Source organism: Podarcis cretensis (genome assembly GCF_951804945.1).
Source record: "Podarcis cretensis genome assembly, chromosome: 4".
NCBI classification, from domain to species: domain Eukaryota; kingdom Metazoa; phylum Chordata; class Lepidosauria; order Squamata; family Lacertidae; genus Podarcis; species Podarcis cretensis.
This window is the reverse complement of record NC_137173.1, coordinates 38,090,280-38,102,778: the sequence shown is the minus strand read 5'-3', so window position 1 is coordinate 38,102,778 and position 12,499 is coordinate 38,090,280. Positions and strand designations below refer to the sequence as shown.

The 12,499-nt window shown below is 42.4% G+C and overlaps 1 protein-coding gene across 1 annotated transcript in view; it reads left to right on the top strand.

The window, feature by feature from the left end:
* Positions 1-12,499, top strand: part of MYH15 (myosin heavy chain 15) — a 91,035-nt gene that overhangs the window by 44,046 nt on the left and 34,490 nt on the right. The window contains exons 24-27 of the mRNA XM_079974293.1: positions 7,298-7,540; positions 8,294-8,470; positions 9,091-9,236; positions 10,533-10,623. Of these exons, the coding sequence (XP_079830419.1) occupies positions 7,298-7,540; positions 8,294-8,470; positions 9,091-9,236; positions 10,533-10,623 (657 nt within the window). The remainder of the gene's footprint in view (positions 1-7,297; positions 7,541-8,293; positions 8,471-9,090; positions 9,237-10,532; positions 10,624-12,499) is intronic.

Here is a 12,499-nt window from a genome sequence, read left to right as displayed (position 1 = left end):
AAACCCCCCCTAAAACTTAACAAAACGTTGGGCATTGCAGTAGAAGTAGACTTGCTGTAATGAAGACCATAATTTTATTTTATTTAAAAAAAGTTGTTATATATATAATTCCCCAGTGATTATATTATATTATACACACACACACACACACACACACACAATATTACACAAATTAACAAAGGGACACTGTCAATTATGCCACTTCTCATTGGTGGTGTAACAGGGATTGCTCCATAGGTCCTTGTGACAGACAGACAACCATCACATTACGATCTCAATATTTAGGAAAGAATAGCAGTTTTTCTAGTGACTAAATATTGCAATAGGAATGTTGAGAGAATGTGATTTTCTAGCAATAGATGTGCTGTCTTGAAACATAAACTCCAATTCTCCTGCAAAGAAACAAGCAATATGCTTGCATTTATTATATTCAGAGCAATCATACTGGAAAGTCTCTTTAAAACTGTGGACAAGTGCAATGAGAGATGTACAAACTACCTAGCAAAACCATGATAATATGTAGAAATTAACAAAGGGGCACTGTCAATCTTTTGAACCTCAAAATCTGGAAGAAAGAAGTTCTTTTTATATTACAGTATTGCAGTTCATAATTAAATATTCAGAAAGTTTCTTCCTCACAGTAAAAGACAGACATTAGGAACATTCATATTCAGTTGTGAGATGTCAGCCTGTATATTTTGTATTAAATTTAGACTTCTAGGGAATCTTTATCTCTAAATAAGTACATTAAAAGAAAATAACAATTGCTTTCCATAATTTGTTCAACTAAGGACTGGCGTCTTAGTTTTGCTTTGCATTAGTTTACATTACTTTACATGCAAATAAAAGAACTGCAATACTTAAAAGGATTGGATATAAATACTAATGTTTTTCATCTATATTCCAATCAGTTGAGTTGGTTACCATGGCAAACCACTGAAGCAAGGAGATGTTAAACTTGGAGATGTGGCATTTTACATGCAATTTGCAAGCATGCTGTTGAACTAGCAAAGAAATTATTTGAAAAGATGACAAAGAATGCAGATTTTAAATTTTTGAGAGCTTACAGCACATTCCAAAATGAGTGACTGTTTATTATTAGTACACAGAATGTTTTTATACATAAAGTGTTTTGTAATCACTATCGTGTTCATCTTCCTAAATCCCTTGTGGGACACTATTATTTTCATTCAGAAGACAAGGAACTGTGGCTGAAACAGTCAATTGAATTGTTTCCAGATGGCAGCTTATTGTGCAATCAGTGTTACTCATGTACACAAGTCTTTTTCAACATCTACATGACAATGTTGTCATCAGAATGCCAGGCCATACCTTAATCATAGAATCATAGAATCATAGAATCATAGAGTTGGAAGAGACCACAAGGGCCATCGAGTCCAACCCCCTGCCAAGCAGGAAACACCATCAGAGCACTCCTGACATATGGTTGTCAAGCCTCTGCTTAAAGACCTCCAAAGAAGGAGACTCCACCACACTCCTTGGCAGCAAATTCCACTGTCGAACAGCTCTTACTGTTAGGAAGTTCTTCCTAATGTTTAGGTGGAATCTTTTTTCTTGTAGTTTGGAACCATTGCTCCATGTCCGCTTCTCTGGAGCAGCAGAAAACAACCTTTCTCCCTCCTCTATGTGACATCCTTTTATATATTTGAACATGGCTATCATATCACCCCTTAACCTCCTCTTCTCCAGGCTAAACATGCCCAGCTCCCTTAGCCGTTCTTCATAAGGCATCGTTTCCAGGCCTTTGACCATTTTGGTTGCCCTCCTCTGTACACGTTCCAGTTTGTCAGTGTCCTTCTTGAACTGTGGTGCCCAGAACTGGACACAGTACTCCAGGTGAGGTCTGACCAGAGCAGAATACAGTGGCACTATTACTTCCCTTGATCTAGATGCAATACTCCTATTGATGCAGCCCAGAATTGCATTGGCTTTTTTAGCTGCCGCGTCACACTGTTGGCTCATGTCAAGTTTGTGGTCAACCAAGACTCCTAGATCCTTTTCACATGTACTGCTCTCAAGCCAGGTGTCACCCATCTTGTATTTGTGCCTCTCATTTTTTTTGCCCAAGTGCAATACTTTACATTTCTCCCTATTAAAATTCATCTTGTTTGTTTTGGCCCAGTTCTCTAATCTGTCAAGGTCATTTTGAAGTGTGATCCTGTCCTCTGGGGTGTTAGCCACCCCTCCCAGTTTGGTGTCATCTGCAAATTTGATCAGGATGCCCTTGAGTCCATCATCCAAGTCGTTGATAAAGATGTTGAATAAGACCGGGCCCAAGACAGAACCCTGTGGCACCCCACTAGTCACTCTTCTCCAGGATGAAGAGGAACCATTGATGAGCACCCTTTGGGTTCGGTCAGTCAGCCAGTTACAAATCCACTGAGTGGTAGCATAGTCAAGACCGCATTTTACCAGCTTCTTTACAAGAATATCATGGGGCACCTTGTCAAATGCCTTGCTGAAATCAAGGTAGGCTACATCCACTGCGTTCCCTTCATCTACCAGGCTTGTAATTCTGTCAAAAAACGAGATCAGGTTAGTCTGACATGACTTATTTTTCAGAAATCCATGCTGACTATTGGTGATCACAGTATTCCTTTCTAGGTGCTCACAGACTGTTTGCTTAATGATCTGCTCCAGAATCTTCCCTGGTATTGATGTCAGACTGACCGGGCGATAATTATTTGGGTCCTCTCTTTTCCCCTTTTTGAAAATAGGGACAACATTTGCCCTCCTCCAGTCTGCCGGGACTTCGCCTGTTCTCCAGGAATTCTCAAAGATGACTGCCAGTGGTTCTGAGATCACATCTGCCAGTTCTTTTAATACTCTTGGATGCAGTTCATCTGGCCCTGGAGACTTGAATACATCTAAACTAGCCAAGTATTCTTGTACTATCTCCTTAGTTATTCTGGGCTGTGTTTCCTCTGCTGAATCATTTGCTCCAAAGTCTTCAGGTCGGGCATTGTTTTCTTTATTGGAGAAGACTGAGGCAAAGAAGGCATTGAGGAGTTCAGCCCTTTCTGTGTCCCCTGTTTGCATTTCACCATCTTCTCCTCTGAGTGACCCCACTGTTTCTTTGTTCTTCCTTTTGCTACGAACATACCCATAAAAGCCTTTTTTGTTGCTTTTAACCTCTCTAGCAAGCCTGAGTTCATTCTGTGCTTTAGCTTTTCTGACTTTGTGTCTACACGTGCTGGCTATTTCTTTGAATTCCTCTTTGGTGGTTTCCCCCCTTTTCCATTTTTTGTACACATCCTTTTTTAATCTTAACTCAGTTAAAAGTTCTTTAGATAGCCACCCTGGCTTCTTTAGGCACCTTCCATGTTTCCGTCTCATTGGTATTGCCTGAAGTTGTGCTTTTACTATCTCCCTCTTAACAAACTCCCAGCCATCATGAACTCCCTTTCCTTTTAGTATTACTGTCCATGGGATCTCACCCAGCACTTCCCTAAGTTTTATGAAGTCGGCTTTCTTAAAGTCAAGAAATTGAGTCCTAGTATGCTTGGCTGCTCCTTTCTGCTGTATAGTAAACTTCAGAAGAGCATGATCACTCGCGCCTAATGATCCTTCCACTTCTACCCCACTAACCAGGTCATCAACATTGGTTAGGACCAGATCTAAAATGTCTGTTCCTCTTGTTGCTTCTCCCACTTTCTGGATAATGAAGTTGTCTGCAAGGCCAGTGAGGAATCTGTTTGACCTTATGCTCTTGGCTGAGTTTGACATCCAGCAAATATCCGGGTAATTGAAGTCCCCCATTACTACTATCTCCCTTCCTTTTGCATGCTTGGCCATCTGTTCCAGGAAGGCATCATCTATGTCCTCCGTTTGGCTTGGGGATCTATAGTAAACTCCCACAATGAGGTCCCTGTTATTCATCTCTCCCTTAATTTTGACCCAAATGCTCTCACTTTGGCTTTGAGGTTCTAAATCTTGGATCTCTTCACAGGTATACACATCCCTGACATATAACGCCACTCCTCCTCCTTTCTTGTCTGGTCTGTTTCTCTGAAATAGATTGTAACCCTCCATTATTACATTCCAGTCGTGAGACTTATCCCACCAGGTTTCAGTGATGCCTATTATGTCATATTTAGTTTGCTGTACCAAGAGCTCAAGCTCATCTTGTTTATTACCCATGCTTTGCGCATTAGTGTACAGACATTGAAGTCCATTAATCATTCCCCCGTGTCTCTTATTTAAGGATTTTTTCCTCCTACCACTAGGTCTGTGTGCTGTTTGCTCCATTTGGTCTATGACATTTGGATGATCATGTTCATCAATTGATAGACTCCTACCTTCAGGAGCACTGTCTTCCTCCCCCACATTAGTCAGTTTAAAGCCCTCCTGATGAGGTTTCTGAGATTTTTGGCAAAAACATTCCTCCCAACCGTTGTGAGGTGCAGCCCATCGCTTGCCAGAAGTCCATCTTCAAGAAACTGCAGTCCGTGATCTAAGAATCCAAACCGTTCCTGTTTACACCATTTGCGAAGCCAGCTGTTCACTTCCACTATTTTTCTCTCTCTCCCTGGGCCACGTCGTTCAACTGGGAGGACAGATGAGATGACAATTTGTGCATTTAATTGCTTCAATTTCCTGCCCAGAGCCTCATAGTCTCTTTTGATCTTCTGGAGGCTATTGCTTGCAGTGTCATTGGTTCCCACATGAACCAAGAGGAAGGGGTATTTGTCAGTGGGTTTTATGATTCCTTGTAGTCGTTCAGTTACATCTTGGATCTTAGCCCCGGGGAGACAGCACACTTCCCGAGACATCTTGTCAGGCCCACAGATCACTGCTTCTGTTCCCCTCAGTAGGGAATCCCCTATCACCACTACACGCCTCCTCTTAGGTTTGGTCGGGGTTCTTCCGTGATCTGTCCGTTCCAAGGTCGCCTGCACATTCCCTGAGGACTGACTTTGCTGCTCGTCTTCATATACCTGATCGAGTGTAACGAGGGAGAGATCCTCAAATGGAGTCTGCTCTTCGTCTTCCATTCTAGGGGAGAGGACCTCAAAGCGATTGTGTATTTCTAAACAATCAGAGCGAACCCTGGGCCTCCTACTTCTTTGAGTCACGTTTCTCCATATATCTGGCTCCTGTGTTGGTGAACTAGCCTCCTTCTCAGGGGAGTCCCCTGTCTCCTCCTTGGTGGAGACGGTGTGCTCTGTTGCTTCCAAGAAGAGCTCCAGCTCTCTAATTCTTTGGAGCGTAGCCACACGTTCCTCCAGTTGCTGGACTTTGTCTTTTAAGAGGGCAATCAATATGCAATTGCTGCAGGTAAAGCTGCCTGCAACCTTTGGCAAGATGGCAAACATTGTGCAGGAACCGCAGGCGACTGCAGCTGTTCCCTCACTCTCCATCTTGAGAACGTGTCGTTGGGGCTGGCTACAGTGGTCCTCCATCATAAGAAGCGTGCAGACAGGACAACTAACTCCCCCCCAAAAAACCCTAGGTCTCCCCCAACAAACGTTTGAGACTAGCTCCCCTAAATCTAAAGATAGATCAAATTGCGTGCGCTGCTAGGTGCGCGCCGCTGCCCTACAAACTCTGATAAGCTCCTCCCACAGCTAATCACCTACCTCAACAGAAACCCTGCCCCCTCTGACCTTTGCACAGGGAGAACAGCTAATCAGCCACAAGAAACACACACAGGAGAAAACCCTTTTTGCTCCTTCTTCAGCCGCTGCCCTACAAGCTCTGATAATAATAATAATAATCAGTTTTCCCCTTACCATAGAAAATCCATAAAAATAACCCTTTATACTGTGTATCTGCAGTCACTACTAGGGTGTAAACTCGATTGCGTGTTTTTTGTGGTGAGAAGTTTGTCACATGGGTGGTGACATTTCAGTCAGTGGCCTCTAATGCAAACCCCTACTACCATTTGCTCCTCACCTGTGAACCACCTAGCTATGTTGTTTGCGACAACCCACACAGTCTGAGTGTGCTTATTTCCCCTAATTGCTGCATGCTGAAGGCACTTTCAGATTTCACCAACCAAGCCAGAAGGAGCTCTTCTCTCAAGATCTCAGAACGTGTGGGATTCTGTCGGAGACTGTAATTGCAATGGTCTTAAAAATATTATTATTTAAATAATGCAGAGGTCTTACATGAGATTATTCTAGTGTCAGTCTTAGCTAAAGACTTCGCTAAAAATAAAATAGCCCTCTAGCACAAAACATCAATATTAACAAAACAAATGGAAATGGGTATTGCCCCTCCACCCAAAGGGCAACTTTCCGTTTTGCCCATTGTGAAACATGATGACTAAGGCTGATAACATTTGCTCTTGTTGACTTCCTTGGGACAGAAATATTTGCATGCGTAGGCAGTACAGAAGGTTAGGGGAAGTAGCTAAGGTCAAGGGAAGAGTGACTGAGGGAAGGGATAGCAAACAAACATCCAGATAAATTCCATCCAGCTCTGCCCACTGGTTTGGATGGCAAGTGGCGAAATAGCAGTGAATAGCTATGACTGAAAAATGAGAATGTGTGGAAGCAAATGCACACAGAGGAAAATTAGATCCAAGGCCCCCATCTGGAAGCATCCCCTATGTCACTAATATATTCATTCATGTCTATGCATACGCAGAGATGTTGTTGTTGTTATTTAAAGCAGGCCTTTTTCACCAGGAGGAACGTCTTGCCTCAGAAGGCTTGCTTCAGGGGGTTAGGGAAAACAATTATGTTCAGAAGAAACTTTCTGTCACCTGCAGGGTTGATAGAGGCAGTGATATGGGTCCTATCTTGGCCCAACACCTCTTATTTTGCTGCATAGCAGAGATGGGGAATCTGTGGCTCTTCACAAGTTATGGGACTGTAGCTCCCATCATGCCAGACCATTGGCCATGCTGACTGGGTCTGATGCAAACTGTAGCCTAACAACATCTGGATTGCCACAGATGTAATCCCACTGTATAGTCTCTGCTCCGCTGTTACATTATCTTCCAATGGTGTTTCATTGTTAACCTTTACCAAGAGGACTCATAATGGGTACATTTGGTGAGGGGGCAGAAATGAATACCAGTCATTCAGGCCTGTTATCTATCTACAGGGTTATGAAGGCGCCCAGAATTAATGCGTGGAACAATTAATGTCAATTATCTCCCAAGCTGTTCATATCTGATCGTTCGTCTGTGTGTGAGATTGATATATCAATCTTGCAATGTGTGAGAGCACATGCATCCTCAAGAGAGAGAAAATTCGTGGATGAGAAGCCGTTTGCTACATAAGTTTTCTCCCTAGCCACTAATGCAGTCCCTTGCAAATCCTGACAGGAGCAAGACACCCTGGCAGATGCAGAAGAACGATGTGACTTGCTGATTAAATCTAAGATCCAGCTGGAGGCCAAAGTCAAAGAGCTGACTGAGCGGGTGGAAGATGAAGAGGAGATGAACTCTGAGCTGACGTCCAAGAAGAGGAAGCTGGAAGATGAATGCTCTGAGCTGAAGAAGGACATTGATGACCTTGAAATAACACTGGCAAAAGTGGAGAAAGAAAAACATGCCACTGAAAATAAGGTAGCTTTAATACTTGGCCATTAAAAAAAATCCACCCTCAGAGCAGCTTTATGGCAGCGATCAATATGCAAGTCTATAATTTTCCAAAACTCTTGGCTGGGAAAAGATCTGGCTATATGCTCCGCCCATACTATGTCAGGCTAGTACGAAGACAGCTATGTTTTTGCCCATGGGAACAGTCTAGGGATTCTTTGAAAGTACCTATAAAGACTGATGCAATTTATGAACCAGGAAATCTGTGATCTTGCTATCAGCAACCTTCTGCCTGGTCTATTTAATATATTTATACTTTGTCTATATCTCACAATGGAATTCAAGACAGTGTACATGTGGTTCCCAGGAGATCTCCTATTAGGCACTGACTAGACCCGGACCTGCTTACCTTTCACAAGGTGGCTACATCATGTCCCTTAGACTAGAAAGTTGTTGTGTAAGTTGTTTCTGGCCCTATATTTAGTGCCCAGATTTTCATGTTTTAAGAACTGGGAATTGAACAGTACCACATTAGACACCTGATGTATGCTACTTGCTTTCCTTGCTTCCCCACCTGATATCTGGAATTCAGTTCACATGAGCAGATATCCAAAAAAGCCAAGCACCACTTGCATGGATGAAAAATTATTTGTGGGAATCAGTTCCACATTCATACATAGCACTCGGTCCACTTCAACCGCAGCGCGGGCAGGGAAGAGAAACCTTTGAGCTAAGATTTCTTTGCAAAAACTTCTGGCCTGTGTCTTCCTTCCCCAACAGGTTAAAAATCTGACAGAAGAAATGGCAGCACTTGATGAGACCATCAGCAAGCTGACGAAGGAAAAGAAGTCACTGCAGGAAGCTCACCAGCAGGCCTTGGATGACCTGCAAGCTGAGGAGGACAAAGTCAACACGCTGAGCAAGGCTAAAGTGAAACTGGAGCAGCAAGTTGATGATGTATGTTTGTGCTGCTGTTCGTTCACCTAGGTTGTTTGGGGCTCAGGGTTGGACATTCAAGTGGGTTTGGTTGTCCTGTTATAAATGTTGGACCTATTATTGAAATAGGTGACAATGAAAGTCGATCTGTTGTTCAGTTTCTGAATGGAAGGTAAATGCAAGGAATTCATTTGCATTCCAAGTTTCACATAGAGATGCAGTGGCGGGGCCATAGCTCAGTGGTAGAGCACACCAAAGTATAATCCCTGGGTCTCCAGGTAGGGCTGGAAAAAGACTCCTGTCTGGAGCTCTGGAGAGTCACCAACAGACTCAGTCAGTATTGACAGTTTGGAGCTAGATCTGACTCAGTATGGTCTGACTCAGTATGGTATCTTCATATGTTCCTATGAATGGTGGGGAGGGGGAGGTAGTTCCACACCCCTTTCTAGTATTCTGTTCAGCATGTTTCTTAAGGGGAAAGAGGGCAGTCTATATACATCAATAAAAAGAGGACTCGGTTTCTCTAAACTTCAGTATGGCTTACAATATCTGAAGATGCTGCCAAATGTCTGTGGTCTGCCAAGAACTTGAAAAGTTGAGTGGCTATTTTCTCTCATATCTGTCCCTTTTCATTTCTGTAGCTCGAGGGCTCTCTTGAACAAGAAAAGAAAGTGAGGATGGATCTGGAAAGAGCCAAACGCAAACTGGAGGGTGACTTGAAGCTGACTCAAGAAAGTGTCATGGACTTGGAAAATGATAAGCTGCAGTTGGATGAAAAGTTAAAGAAGTAAGGTGGTGTTGGATTTCTTAGCGGCACAGGCTGTTTTTATACTGTAAAACATTCACTGCCCTATGATGCTTTGCACTCTGTGTAAAATGCAAGAAGTGAGTAACAATAATATCTTGCAGTGCCACTATATTTTCAGTCTCAGGAAAGCAGCCAAAAACAGGAGGTTTGTTTAGTCCCTGGTGAGTTGCCATATGTGACTGGTGGGTGTGTTTAGCTTGATGGGTCAAAGGTTCTGTAGGCCTGCTATACACAGACACACACACACACACCACAACTAGAAATAGGGTTGCCTAGTGAGACAGTTCCATAAAACAGTAACAGCATAGAAAATAGAAAGGTAGACTAAATTTGCTATCTCCAAGTGGAGGGCAGCCAGCCAGATTCAACTCCCCATGCTCCAGTCTGCTTTTCTTCCTTCCATCTGGTATGGTTTTGTGCTCCACGTCATAGCAGATTGGGCTTTGGCAGGCAGATCAAAATGTAGTTCACTTAACCAGCTTTTCCCTCCAACAGAGTTCTAACAGGTACCAAATCTCTGTGTTACTTAGATTGCAAATTTGCAGGCAGCAATTTCCTAAGGACCTTGAAAAGTAGCAGGAATGAGTCATATTCAGGCTTTATAGCTCCTGTATGGAGCATCAGACGGGTAAGGAATGGAGCCACACTAAGTAGCCAGTCCCACTTTCGTAGTGTGTGCTGACTACTAGCCCTGTCCTTGGCATCCTTGCATACACTGTGAATGTACAGTGATGGCTGGTCTTCCATCCAACCTGGAATTCTGTGTGTTTGGGGAGAAGACTTCACATGTGCTGCTGTACACACGAACACCCCTCCCTGCAAGGGGGGGAGGTTAGTCATGCATGCATGTGTTGCTCTATGCAAACACCTGAATAGGGCTATAGTGACTGTTTTTTTCAACCCACTTGTGGAGCAACTCGGAGGAGAATGAAAAGGAAAATGAGTAATGACAAGGATTGAGAAGAGGGGACTGGAAACATCATTCTTAATATGAAAGCAGAACAAATATTCGAGGATTGGACTCCTGTCAATCAAGAAGCATGGGTACCCCCCCACAAAAATTTATAATTTGGAAAACAATTGGATTATATGATATGTATTGTTATAATTTGGACTAATTGGTTTGATGTGTTTAATTTGGTAATATGAAACTTAATAAAAATTATTTTAAAAAAATGAATAGGGCTATAGTGATTGTTTGTTCTGAGATGGCATTTCTACTTAAAAGCAACCAATTACTCCATTGTATTCAACCCAAATCTATTGCATTAATAGGAAAGAATTTGAAATCAGTCAGATGAGCTCCAAGATTGAGGATGAGCAGGCCATAGTGATGCAGCTCCAAAAGAAGATAAAAGAGCTTCAGGTAATTACTCCTGCTCTCTTTCTCTCAGTACTGGATACACTGGACATTGTATTGTAAGAAAGCCTTGGGCTTTGTACAGGTTGTCATCCCATTTGATCTGAATTCCAGGTTATTAGAAATCTTTTAAGGTCACAAGAAAAGCTTCTGGGTCAGATTAGACATCCACCTCTCTCTCTTTTTTTAATATATATTTATTAATTTAAAATAAATACATTTATGAAAAACAGACATACATACAAGTAAACAAACATACAATCGAACAAACAAATAACAGAAAAATCAAACAAACCACCACACTATAAGATATAAGAAGATTAATATAATAATCATCATATATACTCCTGTTATTGAACACAATTATAGAATTTATAGAAAAGAAATTTAAAACTGACTTCCAATTAATTTCACTGTCCTTTGTCTATCCATTACTTTATACCGCACAGTCGTTCATCACCCTGTTTTCCAGAGTGGACAGCTCTGGGAAATCTTGAAAGCAGGGATTGAAGGTGACAGCTTTCTCCCATTGTTTGGCCTCCTCCTTCCCAGCATCTGGTATTCAGTGGCCTACTACCACCAAACCTGTAGCTATCACTTAGCTGCCAAAACCAATAGCCAGTGTCTATAGATGGTGGGGCGCGGGTGGCGCTGTGGGTAAAACCTCAGTGCCTAGGACTTGCCGATCGTATGGTCGGTGGTTCGAATCCCCGCGGCGGGGTGATAAATAGGTACCGCTTTATAGCGGGAAGGTAAACAGCGTTTCCGTGTGCTGCGCTGGTGCTGGCTCACCAGAGCAGCTTCGTCACGCTGGCCACGTGACCCAGAAGTGTCTCCAGACAGCGCTGGTCCCCGGCCTCTTAAGTGAGATTGGCGCACAACCCTAGAGTCGGACACAACTGGCCCGTACGGGCAGGGGTACCTTTACCTTATAGATGGTGGAGAAATTAAATTAACTGTGCATTGAAAGGTGGACCTACCTAATTTGCATATTCCTAAACAGTATGAGAACAGAAACACAGCCAGCCTTCAAAATTCACACTTCTCTGAATTTTGTGATGCAATTCTTCAACCAAACAGTGTTTACAAAAATGTGTCTTATTATGTGAAAGTGTGCATAAACATGAATATATTAGTCAAAATAAAACACAACAATTCATTCTATTAGGGGAATCCTTGCAAAAGATGTAGGTCAATCAAAACTGCATACAAGAATGGGTTTAATTCAGAGAAATTCACAACAATATTCTGATGAATTTTCATGAGGATTAAAAAACTAGCAAATTTTATAACTTTGTTACGTGTCATGTGAAGAGCTATGTTACGTAAAGAATGAGGAGGAGGAGAAAGATTTTTGGGCATATGGTTTGGCTTTTTCTATTTTTTGATTTCTTAACCTATTTTAAAGGCTCAGAAAAGGTTAAAAAATTAAAACCAAATCTACACAAACACAGAAAATAAAATTTATAAGATGCTCTTTGGAGAGCAGCTGGAGGCTATGTGTGTGCATTGTTTATGCATATTGGCTCTTTTCAGACCTTCAAGTAAACATGTAGAGAAGGATGTGGAGCCTAAGTCCTCCCAGATATTGTTAGATTCCAACTCCTATTAGCCCCAGTTCATAGTCAGGCTTGGGAATGAGGGGAGTTGTGGCCAAATGTTATCTGGAGGTCCTCAGATTTCCCATCCCTAGTCTATAGGCTGAGAGTGGGCACGAGTCTGCTTTCTCCCCTTCACAGCATGTGTTCACTGAACATCTTCACAGGGCTTGTTGTGCTGGATTTTGAGGGTGAAACCATTGATCACAAGCAGGCTTAAATGAATTTCCATTCTTGAGCAACAAGAATCCTAATAACAGAAGGTGCCTTGTTGAGTTGGTGGT